This window comes from Lontra canadensis, unplaced genomic scaffold (genome assembly GCF_010015895.1).
Source record: "Lontra canadensis isolate GAN:19392208 unplaced genomic scaffold, GSC_riverotter_1.0 scaffold127, whole genome shotgun sequence".
In the NCBI taxonomy this organism is placed as follows: domain Eukaryota; kingdom Metazoa; phylum Chordata; class Mammalia; order Carnivora; family Mustelidae; genus Lontra; species Lontra canadensis.
Genome location: NW_022631121.1, coordinates 1,235,560 through 1,257,631, shown reverse-complemented (window position 1 = coordinate 1,257,631; position 22,072 = coordinate 1,235,560). Strand labels below are relative to the sequence as shown.

At 39.0% G+C, this 22,072-nt stretch overlaps 1 protein-coding gene across 3 annotated transcripts; it reads right to left on the bottom strand.

Moving 5' to 3' along the window:
• Positions 1 to 330: 330 nt before the first annotated feature.
• PRDX4 (peroxiredoxin 4) lies at positions 331 to 20,774 on the bottom strand. Of its 3 annotated transcripts, XM_032842298.1 has the most exons (8): positions 17,709 to 18,051; positions 14,071 to 14,188; positions 10,984 to 11,100; positions 8,580 to 8,702; positions 6,211 to 6,341; positions 5,181 to 5,215; positions 1,273 to 1,319; positions 331 to 445 (listed from the first exon to the last, which is right to left on the bottom strand). In XM_032842298.1, the coding sequence occupies exons 1-8, from the start codon at positions 17,974 to 17,976 to the stop codon at positions 442 to 444; spliced, it is 843 nt and encodes a 280-aa protein (XP_032698189.1). In that variant the 5' UTR covers positions 17,977 to 18,051; the 3' UTR covers positions 331 to 441. The 3 variants fall into 3 exon arrangements, with proteins under 3 accessions (XP_032698189.1, XP_032698190.1, XP_032698187.1); XM_032842299.1 differs by lacking the exons at positions 1,273 to 1,319; positions 17,709 to 18,051 and adding an exon at positions 20,296 to 20,774; XM_032842296.1 differs by lacking the exon at positions 1,273 to 1,319 and having other exon boundaries at positions 17,709 to 18,049.
• Positions 20,775 to 22,072: the final 1,298 nt, after the last annotated feature.

The window sequence follows — 22,072 nt, the reverse complement described above, 5'->3', positions numbered from 1 at the left end:
AATTAGATAAATCTTTTTTTAAAAAATAAAGAACTCCAAGAGTTGCTTTGAGCATTAAATCTAATAATGCAGCTAATCACCTGACACAATGTTTGGCACCTGAGATGTATTACATAAATATTGGTTACTCTTGTTACTAGTTTGATTCAATCTGACGTTTCTTACTTGGGGAAGAGAGAAACTGCCTATCTTTTGGCATTGGTGTTTAACTTGAACACTAAATACCTTAGGGAGTTTTACATTCTTTAAGAACATTCTTTATTCTTTAATATTCTTTGAGAAATTACTATTATAAAAAAAAGAAAAAAAGAAGTTACTATTGTAACACAGTATGGTACTAAAACGGTGAACTTTATTGAGGACTTTCAAGCATTGAAACCTGAGGAAGTATTTTTCAGTTGAGTTTATCGAAATACTTCAGTTTCCCAGCTGGATCTGGAATTATCTGTTAAAAAAAAGCAAATTATTCATTTTTAAAAATTGTTAATTTTTTTGAAAGTAAAATTGACATATAATATCTTTATAGTTTCAGGTATATATCATAGTGATACAATATTTTTATACATTATGATCCCCATAATAGGTCTAGTTCTCAACTGTCCTCAAAGTTATTACAATATTGACTATATTCCTTATGCTATGCTTTCCATCTCTGTGATTGATTTATAACTGGAAGTTTGTACCTCTTAATCCCCTTCATCTATTTTGTGCTTTCTCAACCCGCCTCCCCTCTGGCGACCACCAGTGCTTATATTTAATATTGTCTGATTTTGTTAGTTCATTTGTTTTGTTTTTTAGAGACCACATATAAGTGAAATCATATAGTATTTGTCCTTCTCTGACTTATTTCACTTAGCATGGTACCCACTAGGACCATCCATGTTGTTGCAAATGAAAAGAGTTCATTCATTTTTATGGCCGAGTAATATTCCATCATGTTTATACACCACATTTTCTTTACCCGTTCATCTCTTGGTGGACACCTGGGTTGCTTTCATATCTTGGCTGTTGTAAGTAATGCTGCACGGAACACAGGGGTGCACATATCTCTTCAAATTGATGTTTGCAAATTATTTATAAGCCAAAGTACATCGGTAGTAGTCTGATATTGGTTGCCCATCTCTTGACTAAGTAAGATGATTTTTGTGTGCCAAATTACATCATATATACAGGAAAAACTGGATTTGTCCTACCTACTAATCTCACCTATCCCAAAGGCAAATTTTGTTAATAAATTAACATCTGTATTCAAGCATCCCCAAATTTACTTACAGCTCTTCTCTTGGCCACCAGGCTTTCATGACATCTTCAGGTTTGATCTAATTAAGTCAAACACATTAAGAGAGCATGGCTACAGATGTTAATGTATTTTTAAAGTTATCTGCTGATGAAATGTTGGTATGCCACAATAACCTGAAAGGCAGCAGTGTGTTCAAATCGATTTTTATTTATTTAAAAATAACTGACTTACAATATTGTGTTAGTTTCAGGTGTATATCATAGTGATTCAGTATTTATATACATTATGAAATGTCACCACAATAAGTCCAGTCACCATCTGTCACCATACAATATGATCGACTATATTCCCTGCGCTGTACTTTTGATCCCCATGACTTACTCGTTTTATAACTGGAAGACTGTACCTCTTAAATGTCTTCATGTATTTTGTCTATCCCCCTGGTCCCATCCCCTTTGGCAAACAGTATTTGGCAATATTGTTTATCTATTTATACCTCTCTGTATCTATGAGTCTATTTCTGTTTTGTCTTTTTTTTTAGGATACATATATAAGTGAAATCATAGAGTATTTGTCTTTCTCTGACTTATCTCACTTAGGATGATACCCTCTGGGTCTATCCATGTTGCTGCAGATGGTAAGATTTAATTCTTTTTATGGCTGAGTAGTAGTCCACTGTATATATACTATATCTTCTTTATCCAGTAAATGGATTTCTTTGAGGTCCAGAATGCAACCTTTTCATCTCAAACTACAAAGTAAAAAAATACTAACATATATGGAGTAGTACGTTCAATCACTATTTAGTGCATCAACACTCTGGGAAAAAAAATGCTCCTTCCTTAACAGGATCACAGCCTTAGAACCCTATTATATTTTTTAAAAATCTCCAATATGATTTGAGCTCACATTAACTACATTATTTGATAGTTCTAGGTAAAGTACATCTGCCCTATACATAAACAGTATTGTTTATGATAGTTCTCTATGCATTTTCTTCAGAATTTGTCTTCAGCATATAATATTACATAATTTTGCAGGGGTCACTTCAAGGAGTATTCTGTCTTTGTCAGTTTATAATCTCTCTGCACTGAAATTCAATTTGTAAATACTATGGACTAATACGGCACTGTGTGCCAATAGTGTGCTGGGCAGTGGGGGGTACAAGAATAACCACATTCAAGTCCCTGTCTTTGAGACTCATCCAACCATGTGGGGAAGACTTGTGTGTACACAAGTTTTTGACGCAATGCACAATATGATCATGTATGACACAGTCTGTGCCTAAATGGAGGCTGAGATGGCATCAAGGAAGGCCTCAGAGTGGAGGTGACATTTAAGTTAGTCTTGAAAGATGAGTAGAATTTAGAGAAAGGGGAAGATATTCCACGCTAAAAACCCAAGTAAAGGCACAAATCTGTGAAAAAGCAGGACTTATTTTGGGGAGAAGTGAGTCAAGAGATTTGGAGGGAACACAGTGTGTGTACATGTGTAAATTGTAGGGAAGATGACCTGGGAGAGATTGGTAGATACAAACAGTGCAAAGGCTTGAAAGCTGTGCCAGGTATCTGGATTTTGTCATGTGAGTACTGGAGGGCTGCTAAAAAGATCCTGGCTTGGAGAGTGACATGCGGTAGAGAGGAGAAAAGCTGAGGTCAGGGCAACAAATCAGGAGGCCTGTGCAATATACAGGAGAAGTGAGGCAGATCTATTTTCAAACTCCTCCAAACTAGCTGCTGCCCTCACCATAGTCATCAAAGACTTCGCATTTCCGTTACTTCACTTGTATTCCCATTCTCCATGCCACATGACACTGGTGTCCCTATTCTCTTCCTCATAGCTCGCTCTATTCCTGCCACATGGGCCCTCTTGATGTTTCTTGAACATGCTAAGTTGGTTCCTGGCCTTAGGACCTTGCCCTTGCTTTTCTTTCTGCACTGCTCTATGCTTGACTTATTTCCTCTCTTCATTCATGTTTCACCTTAAATGTCATTTTAAAAGTCTTTCCTGACCACTTAATCCTTCACCCCAGGCACTATCCCACCAATTCTCATCAACCTGTTTCTAAAACCATTTGCCACAATCTAAAATTAGAATTAGAATGTAACTCTGATGGTAGGGACCTTGGCTGTGGTATTCACTAATAAATACCATCTTCCCATCGTAAGAGTTTGAATAGTTGCCATACAGCAGGTGGTCAAGAAATGTTTGTTGAAAGTATGCCCACAGCAACAGTAGAATTGTGGGCTGGGGGTGGGGGAAATGGGGAGATGCTAGTCGAAGGGTACAAGCCTTCAGTTTTAAGATGAGGAAGTTCTGAGCATATCATGTACAGCACAGTGACTACAGTTAATAATATGGTTTTGTGTACTTGAAATTTGCTAAAAGAGTAGATCTTAAGTGTTCTCACCACACAAGAAAGAATGTAACCGTGTGAGGTGATGGATTTGTTAATTAATCTGACTGTGGTAATCATTTCACAATAGATCAAATCATCACGCTGTTTAGTTTAAGTATCTTTAATTCTGTTTATCTATTTATACCTCAGTAAAGCTGACAACAAAAGGAATGCCCAAACACAGTATGTGATTACATATGTGAGTTTTTCTGGTGGGAGAATTCATGGTTTTTTGTTTTTTATCAGATTTTCAAAGGGGTTTGTGGCCCCTCTAAAAGTTAATCAAATGGATAGTCAATATGTTTTCTCAAATGTAAAACATTCATCCTCTAATACCTTTGTAGTCACTTTGTACCTCTTGGAAGCTCTGGCTCTTCTTTCAGTACAAGCATGTGACTGATGTGAGGTTATTCATCACTCCTTGTTGGTTTTGCTACAGCTCTGGGGGAACATCTCCCGACTTTGAAGACCCATTCAGAAATGCCTTCTAAGGCTTCTCATGCGATGCCTGCAGCTTCTGATTCTTATTTCTATCTGTAAGCCTCACAGTCAATAGCTGTAGGCTAAACTAATGATTCATGTGTAAATTTAAAGTATTTAGTGCTTAAAGCACCTTTAATGTCTACCTTCATATCTATCTTTGAGATCTATCAGATCTATGTAGAAGTAAATAAATTTGTACTGTAACCTTAACTCTGACCCACAAAGGCAAAGCTGTTTTGCAAACTCTTCAAAAACTGGTTCAGAATCAGTGAAATGTTACTTTACCCAATCCCCAATCTGAGTTAGGTTACAGAGTGAATTTCTACCTCTCATTGTCTATGATTAATGGTATTTTTTGTTGATTTGCTAAAGAATAAAGTCTTTGGAATCTGTATTTTTCTTTTATCGTAAGATAATGATTTCTTCCTCCAATGCTCCAATATTTATCAATTTCCTAACTACAGTTTGTATAGAACTGTTGATTTTTAGAAGATAAACACGTTATTTAAAAAATGTTCAAGCAAGTTTCTGAATTGTATTTTGGCCAGAGACTACTTCAGGGATTGGCTATAAATTATACAGCTTCCCTAAATGAAAGGATATACCTGTTTCAATCTTCCTTCAAACGATAAGGAGAGAATCATTAGCCTCAATATTAATTAAGCCAGATTTTCTCAAAAGTTTACTACATACAGAAAGATTTTGCTTGTGAGGTTTTTTTGGCCCACAATATAGGAAGGAATTCCATACATGATCCCTAAGACCTCTGACTTAATTCTATCAGGTCTCCACTGTTCCTCTGGTTTTTTTTTTTTTTTTTTGATGGTATCTTTCTCTTAATACTTGGTTTTAAAATTCACAGCATTAAGTCTCATATTCTGCTTTCTCCAGTTTCAGCTACCCTCTCTACGGTGCAAAGAATGCCTGTACTCTTATGATTTCTGTAGTAATGTTCACTTCCTTTATAAAATCAAGTTTCTGTTACAAAGAAAGATTATTCTAAGGTTGGCATTTTTTGGCCCCAGTTATCCCGTTGACAGAAAAATCAGTTTGACTTACTGTTTCACTACCAGGTTTCCAACCAGCAGGACAGACTGAAAGGAACAAAATTGGCAAAAAGACAGTTTAAAAACAGATTTCAGTTCTCTTCAGCAACTCTTGGTTTTTCTTTTTCCAAAATGAAACTGAAAAGAGCCTATAACAATGAGAACATTTCTAGGCCACTGAACACTTGACTACTGTTCATTTGCCTGCTTGCACCAAGAATTCCAGTCATGGAGTTCATCAGCAGGCAGCTAACCTATGTCTTTGGTTGCCAATTACATTTAGTTACATTTACAATAGAAGAAACCAAGTTGAGTGTCCGCCTAATAAAGTTGGAAGGTTTGGGAATCTGGTGAATTGACAGGTCAGGGCATGGCAAAAACTTCTCTGAGTTTATGTAAACTTCCAGTATAAGCTTATCTTCTGTTTTCTACAGTACTGTGTACTGATGCCACAGTTTGCTGTCAAATAAGAGTTGAAAATTGCTAGGAGAGTGGCATTTCCCCTTTATTTAGAATGAACTCTTACTCAGGCACTGAGTTATACTTTTGAAAGGAATATATATGTTCTGTTTTAGCAAAATCTGACCTTTTCCATTTAGCTACTGAAAAATGTTGGAGTGAAAGGATGAACTGATAGATTACTAGTGTGATAAGGAACAGCTTTGAGGAAAAAAGCTAAGTCAAATAATGTACACATGCAAATAAAACCTGCATGACTAAATATTGCCAGACTGGCACATTTTAAGTTTTCAGAAACATAATTTGAAAAACTAGAGAAAAACTAGCAGAAACTTTTCTCTGTGGACTGCGCAAATGACTATTTTTGCATCTTATTCTGTAAGTAGAATATATTAATGATACTTTGTTAAAAGCACTTTAAGTAATAATTGGATCTGCTAAGAAGATCAGGTAATAATCTGAAAATAATTAGAGGACTTTGGAACCACCCAAATTACTTTTTGACTAAGAACCCAAATTAATCATGCAATCATCTCTCGAATGAAAAAAATCAAAAGGATAAGATGCTTAGAAGGAAAGGGTACCTTCTCCATGTTTGTCAGTATACTGGAATGCTTGAACCAAACGCAGTGTCTCATCCACTGATCTACCGACAGGAAGGTCATTCAGAGTAATCTGCCTTAGGATTCCTTTGTCATCAATAATGAAGAGACCCCTGTAAAACACAAGAGTGGTAAAGGTGAAGTCATTTCATCTCAATTAAGACAAACATTAGTTAACCTGATCCCTGTGCCGTCCACACAGAAGGATGTTCTACAGAACGAACAACACACTACCTACCTGCTTGACTGGTGTACACACATATGCAAACACACCCCCTCCCCATACCCACGCTTATCCACTGCATAATTTGGGAATATCATTGTCAAATGGTAGCTTTAAACATTTGTTTTTGTCTAAGCAATGTACTGCTATATTTCTATTTAAATCTTTATGAGCACTGGGTTTGGGATTTTACTGCACTGTTAATGAAATTATGAATCTACTACATAGCAAAATCTTCCTCTGGGTGAAGGAGTGATCTGTCTTATCACTGGCTGTTTAGAACTCTTTCTGTTTCCTTTTCCAGAGGTGGAAAAGACAAAATTCTCAATACAAGCAAAGTTACCTTTCCCTCTAAATCTGTGTATGTGTGATTCACTTCTTTGGCCTAGGGAATAATGGAATAGTTTAATCTAAAAGACCTGCTATTGAGATGGAATGGCATTGCAAGAGTTAAAACAGACCAGAGAAAAATGAAAATTTCCTAAGGACTTTACCATCTTTATTTCAGTGAATATGGATTTCAACCCAATACTTGGTTTAGAAAGAGATTTCAGGGACTAGGGCTAATTGCTTGAGTACAAGTATTATACATAATAATGAGATCTATTTTTAATAGAAATACATGGAATTACTTATCTGTTACATGAAATTTTGTTTTATAGTCATATTAAACATTACTAAAATGTTCCTGCTTATCTTACAATATATTTTTTTAATGAGCACCATGATGTCTGAACTAACTAGCACTCACTCTCCTTGGACTAGGTCAACTTGGCCCAACTCAGGTAAAACTGTTAACTATTATTCCTATGGGTGTTCTTTCATGTAGCTACTTTTACAGTAGAAAATGGTTGTTAATGGTGATGAAGTCTGTTCTCAAGTAAGTGAGTCTGTTGTGACAATTTGAACTTACTTTGGTAACACACATCGTACCATCACATACCAAACAAAAACAAATATGCCTTGGGTGCCTGGGTGGCTCAGTTGGTTAAGCAGCTGACCTTTGATTTCAGCTCAGGTCATGACCTCGGGGTTACTTGGTTTTACTTGGTTAATGCTGAAATAATTCCAAATTGTAAAATAGCTTTAGTCTTTATAGTGGCATATTTACTCTTTGGGAATTAACTTAGTCATAAACTCTATGAAAGGATAAAACATTAAAGAGTTAGCAAGCACAAAAAAAAGAAACTATTGGTAGTGACACCTGATACAATATGAATGAACCTTGAAAACATTATGCTAAGTGAAAAGGTTCATCATAAAAAAGCATATATTGTAGGATTCCATTTAAATGAAATGTCCAGAATAGGCAACCAGAGAGACATGAAGTAGATAAGTGGTTGCCCAGGGCAAGAGTATGGCGATTGTAGGAAAGGAAGAGTAATTGCTAATGGGTATGGGGTTTCTTTTTAGAGTAATGAAAATATTCTAAAATTGATTGTGGTGATGGTTGCACAATTCTTAGGCTATACTAGAACCCACTGAATTGTATGGTTTAAATGGTAAGTTGTATGTGAATTATATCTCAATAAAGCGGTTATTAAAAAACATAGGATTATAAAATACTGGCACCTTCATATAAAACATTCTAAGGAAGAAACAATTAGCACTGTAAAGCAAATTGACAATTATAACAAAATTACAATTCTTTTAAGTTAAAGTTTTCCTTTTATCAAAGACTTCTAATGGCACTTCCTTAATTTGTCCCAATCCCCAAGGCACAAGTTTGCTAAATACTAGGATATCTGTATTTAGAAAAACCATTACTGGAGTCATTTTAGAAAAGAGGAAAAAGAAACAAGCAAGGAGTTTGGGTACTGGGTTCAAGTATGGGCTCTGCCATTAACTGATTATATAACTTTGGCTAAATTCATGGAATTCTATGAATCTGTTTATCTGTAAAATGACAGGGTTGGTCAAAGACCTCTAAATAATCTTCCAGCTTTAACAGATTACAATACTCACTTAATTTTAGTAGGGCACTCACCAATTATTTTAAACAGTATCTACATTTTTGCAAATAGAGCAAATAATTCTTCTTGATCAAACCTCGTATCTTTTAACTCCATTTCAGGGAGGATTACAAATATATTTGGATTTGTCATAATATAACACCAGTGGAAGATACCTAAGAGTATGGCCTGAGTCCTCCAGATAAACGCCATAGTCCTTTGAGATTTGATGGGTCAGATCTGAAAGAAGCGGAATCCTTATTGGCCCGAGTCCTCCTTGTCTGCGAGGGGTATTAATCCTGTAACAAACAAAACATTACCACTCAGAAAGAAGTAAATGTATGGATCCAAACAGCACTATTAGTCTCCATCACACACATATGAATGAACACAAAACACACACATTCTTTCTCTAACAAAAAACAGGCAAATACATATTTTATTTTTCCCCTTTACTCCAGACTTTGTATATTCATTTCCTTTAAATAAATATGGAGATAGTTATCACATTTTTAAAGTATTTACATGCTGTATTTTACGAACCTCTGTTGCTAGACATTTAAACTATTTCCATTTTTCTTTTGCTTTTATCAACACCACTGGAAACATTGATGTATTCTCAACTTTGCATACTTATTTGATTAATTCCTAGAAGAGGAACTGATGGATCAAAGGATATGCACTGTCATAACCATAACCTTAGAGTTGTGGTCACAAGACAAAGCTTGAGAGATAGAATACAATGGGATGATACTTTAATATTCTGAGACAAAAGAATGCAAGGTCCACTTGAAGCAGGGAAGGAAGTTAGGTATAATCTCAGACACATGGGTCTTCAGATTGAAGCATTCTTTTACTTGAAACCAGGGAATGTGGGTGTCCCAGTGGGAGGGTACTGACAGAGCAGCTAGCAAACAAGGAAATACTGTTCCAGATGTCTGCAGCCCCAGTTCTGATATCCAAATAGAAATCTCTGGTTGATATGTCACCTATCCAGCTCAGAATGTATCTCCCCAAACTCCTTGAGAAGCCAATCCCAAATTATTTGGGAGGATATAACTTTTTCCCTAGTGGATTTATGTTGTAATCCTACAAAAATTTAGAATTACTTATAGAAGTGACGAAGCAAATTAAACTCATTGTTTTCACTTTGTGATTCTTATTTAAAATGTATAATGTGAACTTTTATTCAGTTTATAAATAGTAAGGAAACATTTTTATTTATTTTTTTTAATTTTTTTAAAGATTTTATTTATTTATTTGACAGAGAGAGATCACAAGTAGACAGAGAGGCAGGCAGAGAGAGAGAGAGAGAGGGAAGCAGGCCCCCTGCTGAGCAGAGAGCCCGATGTGGGACTCGATCCCAGGACCCCGAGATCACGACCTGAGCCGAAGGCAGCGGCTTAACCCACTGAGCCACCCAGGCGCCCCAAAATAGTAAGGAAACATTTTTAAAGGACTTAAGTCATGCCATATTTGTCTATTAGATTTGCAAGAATTACTTAAGTTATTGGAAGTTTTATCTGAAAATTGAGATAGTTAAAGGAAATCAAATAAATATATAACTGAATTTAAAAATACTTGAGAAAATTAATTACTTAAGAGAACATAAATTAAATTGTAGATCCTTGCCAGTTAAAATTGTTGTTATATATATATATACATATCTATATATAATTGTAAATGCATAAAGTAGTTTTGAATTTGTTATTTTAATGAAATGAATATTAACTTTTAAAACTAAGATAATTCTAAACCATCTTTATTGTGCATAAAATCTTATGCACAGAATTGTGGACATGAAAAATTCACATCAACACACACATTTCAGATTTTGAAACATACTGCCTAACTGCTCTTCAGAAATGCTTAACCAACTGTATGTGTGAGAAGACCATTTCTTCAGACCTTTGTCATCACTGGATGAAATTTTTCAATATTTTAAATCTTTGCCAATCAGACAGGGAAAAGATGGCGTCTCTTGTCATTTTAATTTGTAGTTCTTGGCAATTAATCAGGTGAAACATCTTTTCATGTTTAATGAGTTTAAAAAACATTCAGAAATTAAGAAAATCAATGTGTCTTGAAAAATATTTATAAAAGCTATTTTGAGTTTGACTTAATACTAGACAACTATGTAACAGAGAAATGGAATTTTAAAGAATTTTTTCCCTTCAGATTAAGGCTACCCAATTTATCATGATGAAGTAATCATACAACTCAGTGGTGTTTGTTATGGATATTATGTCTTTTGCAGTGAGCTTTTTTCCCAATTTAGAAATGTCCTATAAAAATCCTTAAGCATTTTTGCCATAACTTCATTGAACTGGTAGCTCTCAGATATATCTATTCCCAACTGTCTGATAACTACATTCTAAAGCACCAGACTGGCTCAGTTGGTAAAGCCCTCAAGTCTTAATCTCAGGGTCAAGAGTTTAAGCCCCACATTGGGTGTGAAGCCTACTTAAAATAAAACTAAAAAAAACCCCTATAATCCTATCACAATGAGAGTTGTTTGCTTATAATCGAAAAGTGAATCCATTCTTTTTCCTACAAATGCTCAAGTGTAAAGATACAGACCAGGCCAAGTGGGTAAACTGTGAATCCACAGAGCATGCTACCACTTCAGCATTTATAGATCTGAATTCTTCAATCCTGTCACCAAAGGCGATGATTTCAGTTGGACACACGAAAGTGCTGAAAGTTAAAAAAAATTTTTAGTATTCTCAAAATATGCATATACTTGAAGTTTCAAATGACTTAGTTTTTACAAACAACTTTATAACACCTATATAATATGCATATATAAAAATGCATATTAAGAACAATTATATATATGAGCATTGTCACGATGTAGCTGTCTAGACGATTTGATCAAATATCATTTAATTAAAAATGTATATTAGAGTTCAAAATTACATCTCAATAAATGTTTATTTTTATAACTTAATGGATCTGTGGTCAACCAATGTTCCCTTCTCTGTTATATAACAATGCTTTCTATTTATATGGTGCTTTACAGCTTCCAAAGGATCTACACAAATTTTCCATCATACCACTCCTTTTTTATATTCCTATACCACCCCTATGAGCTAGATGCACTGATCTTTATTTCAGAGATGAGAAAATGCTCTTCCATCCCCCTTCCCTTTCTTGATAAGGTCCTCTTCTACCTTGTCTCCCAGTCCTGTTGTCAGAAGGGCATGTTTAGAGAATATTACCTTAGGGTGGTATTTTCTGAACCATCATAGGGACTCCTTAAGCCACTTTATGGAATTCTAATGAACGTTTTAAACAAGTGGAGTAAAAAATACAAGAATACTTTATATACAGGAAGGTTAAGACATGAAACATATGTGTACATACACATGCATATCTATGTGTGTTTGTGTTCAGGAGTGATACCAAAAATATTGAACAACCTTAACTCAAAGTTGGCTTTACCTCTGGAGGTTTCTGAAAAGGACCAGGTGGGAGGGGCAACTTGGGGAGGAGGTTGGGAAATTGGCTATTTACTATTTGGTATGGAAGTGTTTCAGGATTTTAATGATCATGGCTGTACGGTGCTTACAGACTGAATGATATCCTGTATGTATATGTAAGTGTATTGAGTGGCAATAAAAAATGGTTTTGTACTGTGTACGGGTCATGGTCAAGAAAGTCAGAAGAACACAGACTTAGGGGAAAAATTCCTATTGCAGCCCAATACAGGCTTTTTGAAGGTTTCAGTTGTTCAAATGTAGGACTGCCACATGCACGCAGACAGTTCTAATCTTAGATTATATCCCTGGAAACCTGGGCTACAATATGTATTTTCAGTATTTTTCCAAAGGTAGGAATGGTTGGCCCCTGCATGCCTTCTATTATTCCAACAAATGCTAGTTAGAGACATATTTATCCAACTTCTTAGTGAAGACAGAAAAAAAGTTCTAGTAGAACACTAAAGGGTGGGCGCCTGGGTGGCTCAGTGGGTTAAAGCCTCTGTCTTCGGCTTAGGTCATGATCCCAGGGTCCTGGGATCGAACCCCAAATCGGGCTCTCTGCTCTGCAGGGAGTCGGCTTCCTCCTCTCTCTGTGCCTGCCTCTCTGTCTACTTGTAATCTCTGTCTGTCAAATAAATAAAATCTGTTAAAAAAAAAAGAAAACTAAAGGGTTACATTTTTGACTTTCACGCATGCAGACAGTGACAAATGCCTCAGAACTCTTCCTTTCTAACCAGGCCCAATCTGGCATCTCAGAGAAACAGAAAGAAGTGATCTTAGCTTCTTGCCCCTGGAGGCCATTGGTGACATCATTCTTTAGATATCTCTTATTCACTATGGAGTTTAATGTAATAGTGGGAGAAACAGGATATTTGTCTGCTATATTAGACCAATCTCAAAACTCATGTTTAGCGTCCTGTATATTTAAAAGATGTTAAAGTTTTGATTTTATAACAACATGAATTTAGAAGGCCTATCATTTTTTCATATTAAAATTTGCACTTCTTGTTTCTATTAGAAAATAAGTTATACATTTCAGCTTGTCAGGCCACAGTACAAGTGGATTAGAAAGAAGGAATTCTTGCTAATTTAAAAGATTATGTATTATCCACATTTATCACTTGGTTTACTCTCAATGAACTTAATTTTCTGAGAATTTTTCCTATTTGGATTAGAGAAGGGGTCAACAAACTTCAGTCCACAGGCCAAATCCAGCCTATCTTATTTTTTGTAAATAAACTTTCAATAGAAAACAATACTCATTCATTTGTGTATAGTCTCTGGCTGTTTTTGTGCTACAGTGGCAAAGCTGAATAGTTGCAACAGAGATCACAAGGCAAAAAAAAATATTTACTATGTGGCCCTGTATAGAAGAAGTTTGCTCACCTCTGGCCCAGAGACAATCTATAGAGATGAGCTTAAGTATACTCTTCTGTAAGTTTAAGGTTTTATTTACACAGTTCTAGGACAGTCCTAATGGAAAAAAGACCTTAATATACAGTGGCAAAATAGAAGAAAGTTCTCTTTTTTATAGCCAAAAATTATATTCAAATAGAAGAAAGATAAAAGTCAGGATAAGTCTCTTTTTGTTATCTTTTCACCTCCATGGAATTTGAAGAACACTCCAGATAAAACTATATCCTCGATAAAACTAAAGCTGCAAGAGTATTTATTTGAGTCAACTTTTTATCTGAGGTGCTATCAGAGTTAAAGAGAAAATTCCCCCCAAGCATAACTTATATAAATAGGCATTATTTCTTAGGCATATGCAGTATTTTCAGGAAAATGTTCAAACCACAGAAAAGCAATAGATGCAGTGAAGAATAAAAGTGTAAAGAGTTAATTTTCTAGTTGAGAGAGAAATAGATTTGTGGCATAAGTCTTGCTATTAAATGCTTTATAAAATATCCACTTTCTTGCCTTAGCAGGTATAGCTTAATATAATTGTAGCCTTCCTTTCTTTGATGATGACATTACAAAACAATTATGTAGATTTAAGTATAAGGTATTGGGGACAATGGGTTTTGGTTCTGAGATATATGGTAGATACTACCTTCTTGAAAAAATTCGTATCAGCTTGACTTTTAGGAACCAAGAACTAAATAAAATAATTTGTACTTGATGTTCTTGAATAATGATTGAAAATGACTGCTGACGTTTTAGGACCTGTACATGTATTACTCACAAATCAAGTGGGTAGAAGAAAAAAACCAGGTATTTCCCACGATAATCAGTCAACTTGAGCTCCTTGAATTCTCCATTTATCACAGCTGTTCCTTCCCAATAAGGTGCTGGCTTGGAAACTAAGAAAGAGAAATATATGATGTTCTACAACACTGAGAAAATTGGTGGGATGACAGAAAGACATCTTTGGGAAATCACTAAAAATTAAGGATTCTAAACCTTTGGATCTCTTCAGCAATCTGGTGAAGCTTATGGAATTTTTCTATGGATAGTGTTACTGAATGCATAAAACAAAATATATAGAATTACAAAGGAAGCCAAGTATATTGAACTGTAATTATCAAAGTAATAGAAAAAAAACTGGTGATGATAGTAATACATTTGCCCTTTTATTAACACTTTCAGACTTCAGGATCTATGAAGTGCCTGGGTTGCTAAGTTGAGCAGCTGTTCATTTTGGCTGAGGTCATGATCTCTGGGCTTGAGGGCGTGAGACGGAGCCCTGGGTGGAGCCTCACTCACTTCTCTCATGCTTCGTCCTGAGTGCAGTCTGCTTGTCCCTCTTCCTCTGACCCTCCAGGCAAGCAGGTGAGCACATGCGTGCTCTCTCCATCTTTCTCAAATAAATAAATAAAATCTTTAAAACTGCAAGATCTAGCAGTGGTCTAGTAGCTGTCCATGACAGTGATGAGTGTAAATTTTGTTTATGTGTGACATAAAAATATCTGTGATTCTCTTGGCAATATGTATAAGCAAGTACTGCTGAAGCTAGTGTGATTTGTTGCTGATGTTCATAATGGAAGGAAATTCTAAATTTCAGTTGTAGATTAGTGAAAATAAAGATTTCGTTTTTCTATGCATGCTCACAGACCCCTCTACATTCCATCTCTGCACTAAATCCTACTGGATACTTCACTATAGCCACTCCAAGTTAATGAATTTCCTACAGTTCAAATAATTAAGATTTTCCTCTTTCTAATGACAGTCTTTTAGATGTACTCATATAAATGTTTGTCCAGTTTCTCACATTCACACAGAAGACCTGCTCAAGGAGTAGGAAATCTGCAAATGTCAAGTGAGAAGTTTAAAATCCCAGACCATGGGATTATTTTCCCGAGGGCTCTGAAAGAGGAGACCCCCTTGAACAGGTTTCAAGTGACCTGATGGAAACTGAATGGTTCATGCTGCTCTCTTGTATGGGCATGCTGTAATTCTAGCCAACATGCTTTCATTATAATGTAGCTTGATCTTCTGTTAACACGATCACATAGCACTTAACTTTTAGAGTCTACATATATTGAAGCCAACACCCAATTCCAAATTTAAGGTTCCTAGAAAGTAAGGTTTACAACAGCTAGCATTTTTGACCACTGTGAGAATAAAGACAAAGTTAAGATGAATTTTTCTGTGAAGCTAATATATAACACATGATTATGTATCTTGAGCCAGCAGCCTGCCTCTTATAAATATTCTGATCTAATTAGGTAAAGGCCATGAGGGAGAATTGGACAGAGGGGAACTGAACTATATATGCTTTATATACATTACTGAAAATGCTACTCGAGTGTGAGGTTATAATTGTAATGATCTGTTAAAATGGCACTCCTTAGTGACTTTAGCATATAGGAAAAACCAACTCTGAAAAATAATTTTTTTCTGAAAATTGTGATTTTGGAAATTTGGGGTTTTTGACTTAAGAACTGCAGTGTTCTAATAGTTTTTTGATGGCGTCTTTAGAAAAAAACCTCATCAATTATAAGGTAAAAAGACTGCAATTACTTTATTAAGATCTATAAATGGAATTCCCAAAGCAACCCCTTGCATCTGTTAAAAAATAACAACTGTTCCAAATATAAATAGCAGAGTTAACAAAGATTCTGGCAAATGCAGAGCAATAAAGAAGAATTTTTAAATCCCTTCTTCCCGTATCTGCCCCTCCCATCAATTTAACTACTGTTAACATTTTGATGTCTTTCCTTTCATTCTTTCTTAAACACACAAATTTGGATCATGTTGCACCCATTTTTAAAAAGGGAACAGTAATGAGATCTGAGTAATATATGGAACCGTTAAATCGCTGTATTGTACGCCCGAAACTAATGCAACACTGTATGTTAACTACACTGGAATTAAAATTGAAAAAGGGGGGGAGAGAGTAAATCATGAACAGTTATTCATGTTACTAAAATTTGTTTAAAATTTAATGGTTCTGTAATATTCCATTTATGAATAAAAGTCCTCATATCTTTAATTCTAGATAAGCCTACATGTGACACAGAAATGCAGCAGATATCTAAACTTTGAAAAGGTTTGCTGGTAAATGGAAATCTATTATTACTATTTTTTTGCTTCTATGAGCAGACTTGGATGGAATTTGTTTCTTATGGGATATTTATGTCATGCCAGTAAATACTTAACTGGCTGCCATATTTCAAAATATCTTCCCAAGCCAAGGAAAAGCAACGGGACTTGGAAATACTATGATTTTAAAAATGCAAGACTGGCTCTTTAAAAACAAAAATCCAGAGTAACTTCCCGTTAACTTTCAGTAGGAAAGAACTGCCAATGTGTAAGGAGGCAGAACAGTTTTTCTCATTTATCACTCCCATTCCATCCTAAGTTATAACAACATCCTGTTTAACACTGGGGATTCGTAATTGTGAAGTATTACTTTTGTTACTGAATACACACAGGGAACATGCTGTAATTGAACCAAATATGTATCTACAGAATGCCAAATGATCCATAGGAAAAGCTGATTATTTAAAAGTAAGCAAAGTGGTAATGGTAATCCTTTAGCCCCTGGCCACTTCTTTTTGGCCAATCTTAACATCCAGATGCAGGAGGCCACAACTTTTTCAGTATCTAGTCCGACGTGTCCTTCCTGAAAGTGGCCATTAGCTGTGTACACTAGACAGAAATGCAAATAACCAAAGGCCAAATTGGCAGGAATAAAATTTGCCACAAGGTTTATCATCAACCCAAATGCATTACTTCCAACCTCTCCCCCTCCCCCCATTTTCTTACAAGGAGCTTCGCCAATACACCCTGTAAGAAGTTCTTCATTTTTGAGAAACACAAAGAATACCCATTAACTATACAGATTTTGGGGAAGGTGGCTTCTAATAGTCTTTATCAGAAGCAACAACAAAAGAAATAAAAATGAAAGGTTTGCCCTCTGGAGCATTTTGGTTAGCCACTTTCCTGTTTAATTCAACTTTCTGTGAAACATTATTCAACTTTTCAATGTATTCTTCCCTGTAATAGTACTTGAAAATAGAGGCGATGTGCTGCAGGTACTTTTTGATATCTGAGGAAGTGTTTCAGTTTGCACAACATCCTGATGCTTACAAACTCGGGGCCAGGGCCATCTTCTTACCCTCATCTGCGGTTTTGCGGTAACCACTACTTCTTCCAAAATCGGATTCGTGGAACCCATCCTTTTCTTCACAGCTGGAACCCCTCTCTATCTCCCTACTCCCACCCCAGGCAGGCCAGGCCAAGGGCCTAAGGCCACCCACAGGGTGCCGCCCAAGCCAGGCCCCCAGGTACTACCAGGGTACACGTGTCTCCCGCCCTCTCCACCTCCCGCCTCCCTCTGCCAGCCCCCATCCTCCCTCTTGGCGGGGCACCACCTACTCTTGGCTTTGCTGAGGTGCAGGGAGTGGTCGCCGACTGAAACCCGGGACGCCTCCCCTGGGTACACTTGTCCACCCGCGTAGAAGTGGCACTCCTCTTCGCGGGTTCGGGGCCTCTCTTCTGCCTCCCAGCCTCGCTGAGCTCCGGCGGGCAGCAAGAAGAGCAGCAGCGGCAGGAGCAGCAGCCTTCGGCTCCGGCCACAGGCCGGAGTCGTCGCGGCTAGCAGCTGCAGCGGCGCCTCCATGACCACGCGACTGCAAACACACATCCCTTGTCGCGAGCGCGACTTCTCCCGCCGTCAGGCAGCTACAACCGCGCGCCCGATGCCCGCGTGAGCCTGGGCGCGGCCTCGCGAGACCTGCTCCGCCCCCACCCCGCCCCGGCCCCCGCCTTGTTCCCTGCTCCACCCTCCTCCCCCTTTCCCCGCCACGTGGGCTCCAGCCCCGCCTGTTCGCCCGCAGCCGGACTTTGCGCCTGCGCCCTGGGAGGACCAGGGCCGCGGAGTTTAGCCCAACTCTGGGAGCGGAAGCTGCTCGGTGGCTTTGAGCAAGTGGTCAGAAGGGCCCCCACCCGCCGTAGTTTGAGGTATCCTTTCACGCCTCTCTCTTCCACAAAGCCTCACCACCGCACATCACCCCCGAAGTGAAACTAACCTAGTTGCCTCTGAGTGGCTTGAATTTTTGTACTTCTCTCGGCTTTTCCTCAAAGCGGCATGTGTGAAAAGTGCCAGGACTACTTGCTCAAGCTGTAGCCCTTTTAAGTCCCCGGAAAACTTGGGAGAAGAAAGGTCTAGGCATTTATTCTTCTCAAGCAGCCAAGAGCAAACAGGCGGTTTGGTGACGTAAGCCTGTCTCAAAGTTTTTTTTTTTTTTTTTTTTTTTTTGACTTAAAACTTGAGAAGTTGCCAGAAAACCAGACCTTCTCCCATCACAGCGTTTCTCCATCTTCTGATAATTACCCCTTCACATTATGGGAGCCTTTGGCAGCCCTTACGCTCCTCAGGATTCCTTCTAGCTTCCCGTGAGCTCTTCTTTCTGAACCCCGCAAAATTCATCCTGTTTCCTCCGTTAGACTGTCAGCTCCCTGGGGTTGAAATCACTGCGTAATTCATCTTTTTTCCCCCACGGCACCTGGCACTCTGAGCATTTGCTATACTCAGAAGTTGATTTTATAAATGTCACCCAGTGTTCGCAACAGCCTGTCTTAGCTTCTAGTGGCTTTTGCGTATTATATCCTTGCTCCTGTGACAACTCTTTGAAGCACATAGGAAACTTGAGTTTTTCCAAACTCAACCCTTAACCCCAGTCCAGCCCATTGTATACCTTGGAAGAGTTTGGTGGGAATAGGGCTGAAGGCCCCTGGCACCCTACCCACCCCCGCCCCGCCCCGCCCCGCCCCGCCGCCGCTTTTTTTTCCTTCAGGCCCCCAGGTCCTCCCCCTGCCCCGCGGGTGTTTGCGCCTGCGCTCTAAGGCCAGACCATGGCTGCCATGTGGTTGCTAACTCCAGGAAGTCCAGTTAGTGGCGTCCACCGTGTCCCGCCCGCCCTCAGCATTGTTTTTGACGCTGTGGGTCCTCGCAGGCCCATCTCTTCTACAAAGCTTCGCTGGAGATGGCCTCCGGCCCTTGCTGGTGACTGGTATTCAGCACTCTTCACTGTTTTAGATCCTCTCACCCTTGGGTGCCCAGCTCTTTACGGAAGCCTGGCTACCGCGTGCCATCCTGCCCCCACACCAAACGCTGAAACAAACCATCCTGCCCGAGAACGGCTTGCATTTTATACCTTTAACATTTACTCTCCTTTTCCTTGCAGTGGGCGGGTGAATAGCGACGAGTCTCCTCTCCCGTTGCATCCCTTTTAGGTCCTGGGAAAACTTGAGGAAAGGTCTAACCTGCAAAGCAGTATCTGGAGACCATTTATTCTCTTCCAGTGAGAAAGGACTCTCCCAGCTGGAAAGTCAGTTCGTGACTTAAGACTGTCTCAAGGTGTGTATAAGTTTTAAAAATTAAGACTTGATAAGTTCCCGGAGAACCCTTTCTCCCAGCACAGTGGTGTTCATCTGATAATTAACCCCATCATTTGCCCATTTGCTAGGATGGCAGGTGAGAAGTGGGGGGGAGAGATACCACACACACCGGAAAGACAGCGGCCACTGGCAGCCCTTATGCCCCACCCCCATCCTTTCTATTTTCCCCGAACTCCTGTCATTTTTCTGAATTCTGCAGAAGCCAACCTGTTTTTCTTCTACTAGACAGCTCTCTGGGGTTGGAATCGATGTGTAATTCATCTTTGTTTCCCCAAGGCATCTGGCACTGTGTGTTTGCTATCGTAAGCACTTGATTTCCTAAATGACACCTAATGTTCCCAACAGCCTATCTTAGCTTCCAATTGCTTTCACAAATTATATCCTTGCTCCTTGTGACAGCTCTTTGAGACAATAGGAAACCTCCCTTTCGGACTCCTCTCTTACCCCAGCCCTGCCCATTTTATGCTCTGGTTTTTGTTTCTTGACATCTCTTTCCTGTGGGCAGAGGAGGAAAATATGACGCTATCTCCCTTTCCTGAGGTGGGGGGAAGCTTGTCCTTACCCATAACGTTGTCTGACAGCTCTTCACTTTCGGGAGGCCCGTAGGTAGGAGTCCTCTGACGAGGTTGCTCTCGTTCCCATTCTTCTCCTTCCCTGGCCTCCTGTTCCACATGGAAGGGGAGTGGGATCCGAGAGGTTCGGGACTGAGCCCCAGGGATTCGGCTCAGGCCTATGCCCCGAGGTCGGCTTCTGTGCTCCATCCTGACTGCTAGACAGTCACGAAGCCTCAGTGAATTCTAGGCCCTAGGCTGGGCCTCTAAGTTTGAGAACTGGGAGAGGAAGCTTGGGGAGAATGTTATTTCCTGACACCTCTGTTCTAGGCTGAGCTGAGGTGCCCCAGTTGGCAGCTGGGGCTGCCCACCAAGTGGGCCCAGTGACCCTCCTGCCCACTGGAGAGAGTGGCCAGGTCGGCCAGCTCTCAGGCACAAACTCCCCTTAGCTCCCCTGGAACTCCTTGGCACCTGACATTCTGGTTGGCAGTTGCTCCGAGTCCTTCTGGCCAATGATCTCTCCTGAGCTCCTGCCTCGGGTAGGCAGACATTGTGTTGTCACAGTGGCAGTCACAAAGGAGCTGGAGGAGGGGGCCCTGCCCCCAGGGCACTGATCATCCCTCTGGAGTTGGCTGTCCATATTAATAATAAATACAAAATGATCAGGCACGGGGGGGGGGGTTCTATATATAGGATGACTCTCAGAAATACCTGAGGAGCTTAAACACATTCAGGTGTACTGACCAAGACCTAGAAATGATTATTTTTTTAAAAAAGATTTTATTTATTTATTTGACAGAGTGAGAGAGCACAGGCAGGCAAAGCAGCAGAGGGAGAGGGAGAAGCAGGCTCCCTACTTAGCAGAATGCCCGATGTGGGGCTTGATCCCAGGACCCTGGGATCATGACCTGAGCTGAAGGCAGTCGCTTAACCAACTGAGCCACCCAGGCACCCTAGAAATGATTATTTAAGAGGTCCTTTGGAGGGGGGGGGTCCCAGGAAGCTATGGCTTCACAAATGATGTGTCTGGTTAAGAACCACTGTTGATGGAGGGTAAGAGCACAGATTGTGGAGTCAGCCGTGTCTAGGTTCCAGTCTGAGCTCAGTCACCTATTGGCCTTGTGGTCTTGGGAAACCATATTTAACCTCTCTGGAGGATAGTTCCTGGATGGAGCCTGAGTTCCATCTGCAGATGGGAGGCATTAATACCTTCCCTCTGTTGTAAAACTGATATGATACAAGTTTCATGATATAAATGTAAAACATGAGTTGGACTGTGGGCCAGACTTAGGACTCACTTGTGAAGCATATGACAGGAGAAATGCTTTGTGACTTCAGAGGTTTTGTCATAAAAAGGATAGTTTCTGTCTTGCATTAAGACTATTCATGCTGGGGGAAGACTTTCTGTCCAAACTTTTTTCCAAGGAAAATTCATAAAAAATGTAATTTAAAACTTTTAAATGTGTAATTCAGTGGTTGTTAGCATAGTTATCATGCTGTGCTTTGTGTTTACCAGTATTTAATTCCAGAATGTTTCCATCACCCCCCAGAAGAAATTTTATGCTCTTGGTGGTTGATTCCTCCTTTCCCTCTAGCCCCTGGCAGTGACTAATCTGCTTCCTCTCTCCATAGATTTGCCTATTTTGGACATTTCATCTTCATATAAATGGAATCTTACAATGTGTGACCCTTTGTGTCTGGTTTCTCTCACTTAAGTGTAGTGCTTTCAAGGCTCATCTGTGGTGTAGCATGTACTGGTACTAAATTCCTTTTTTATTGTGGTAAAAT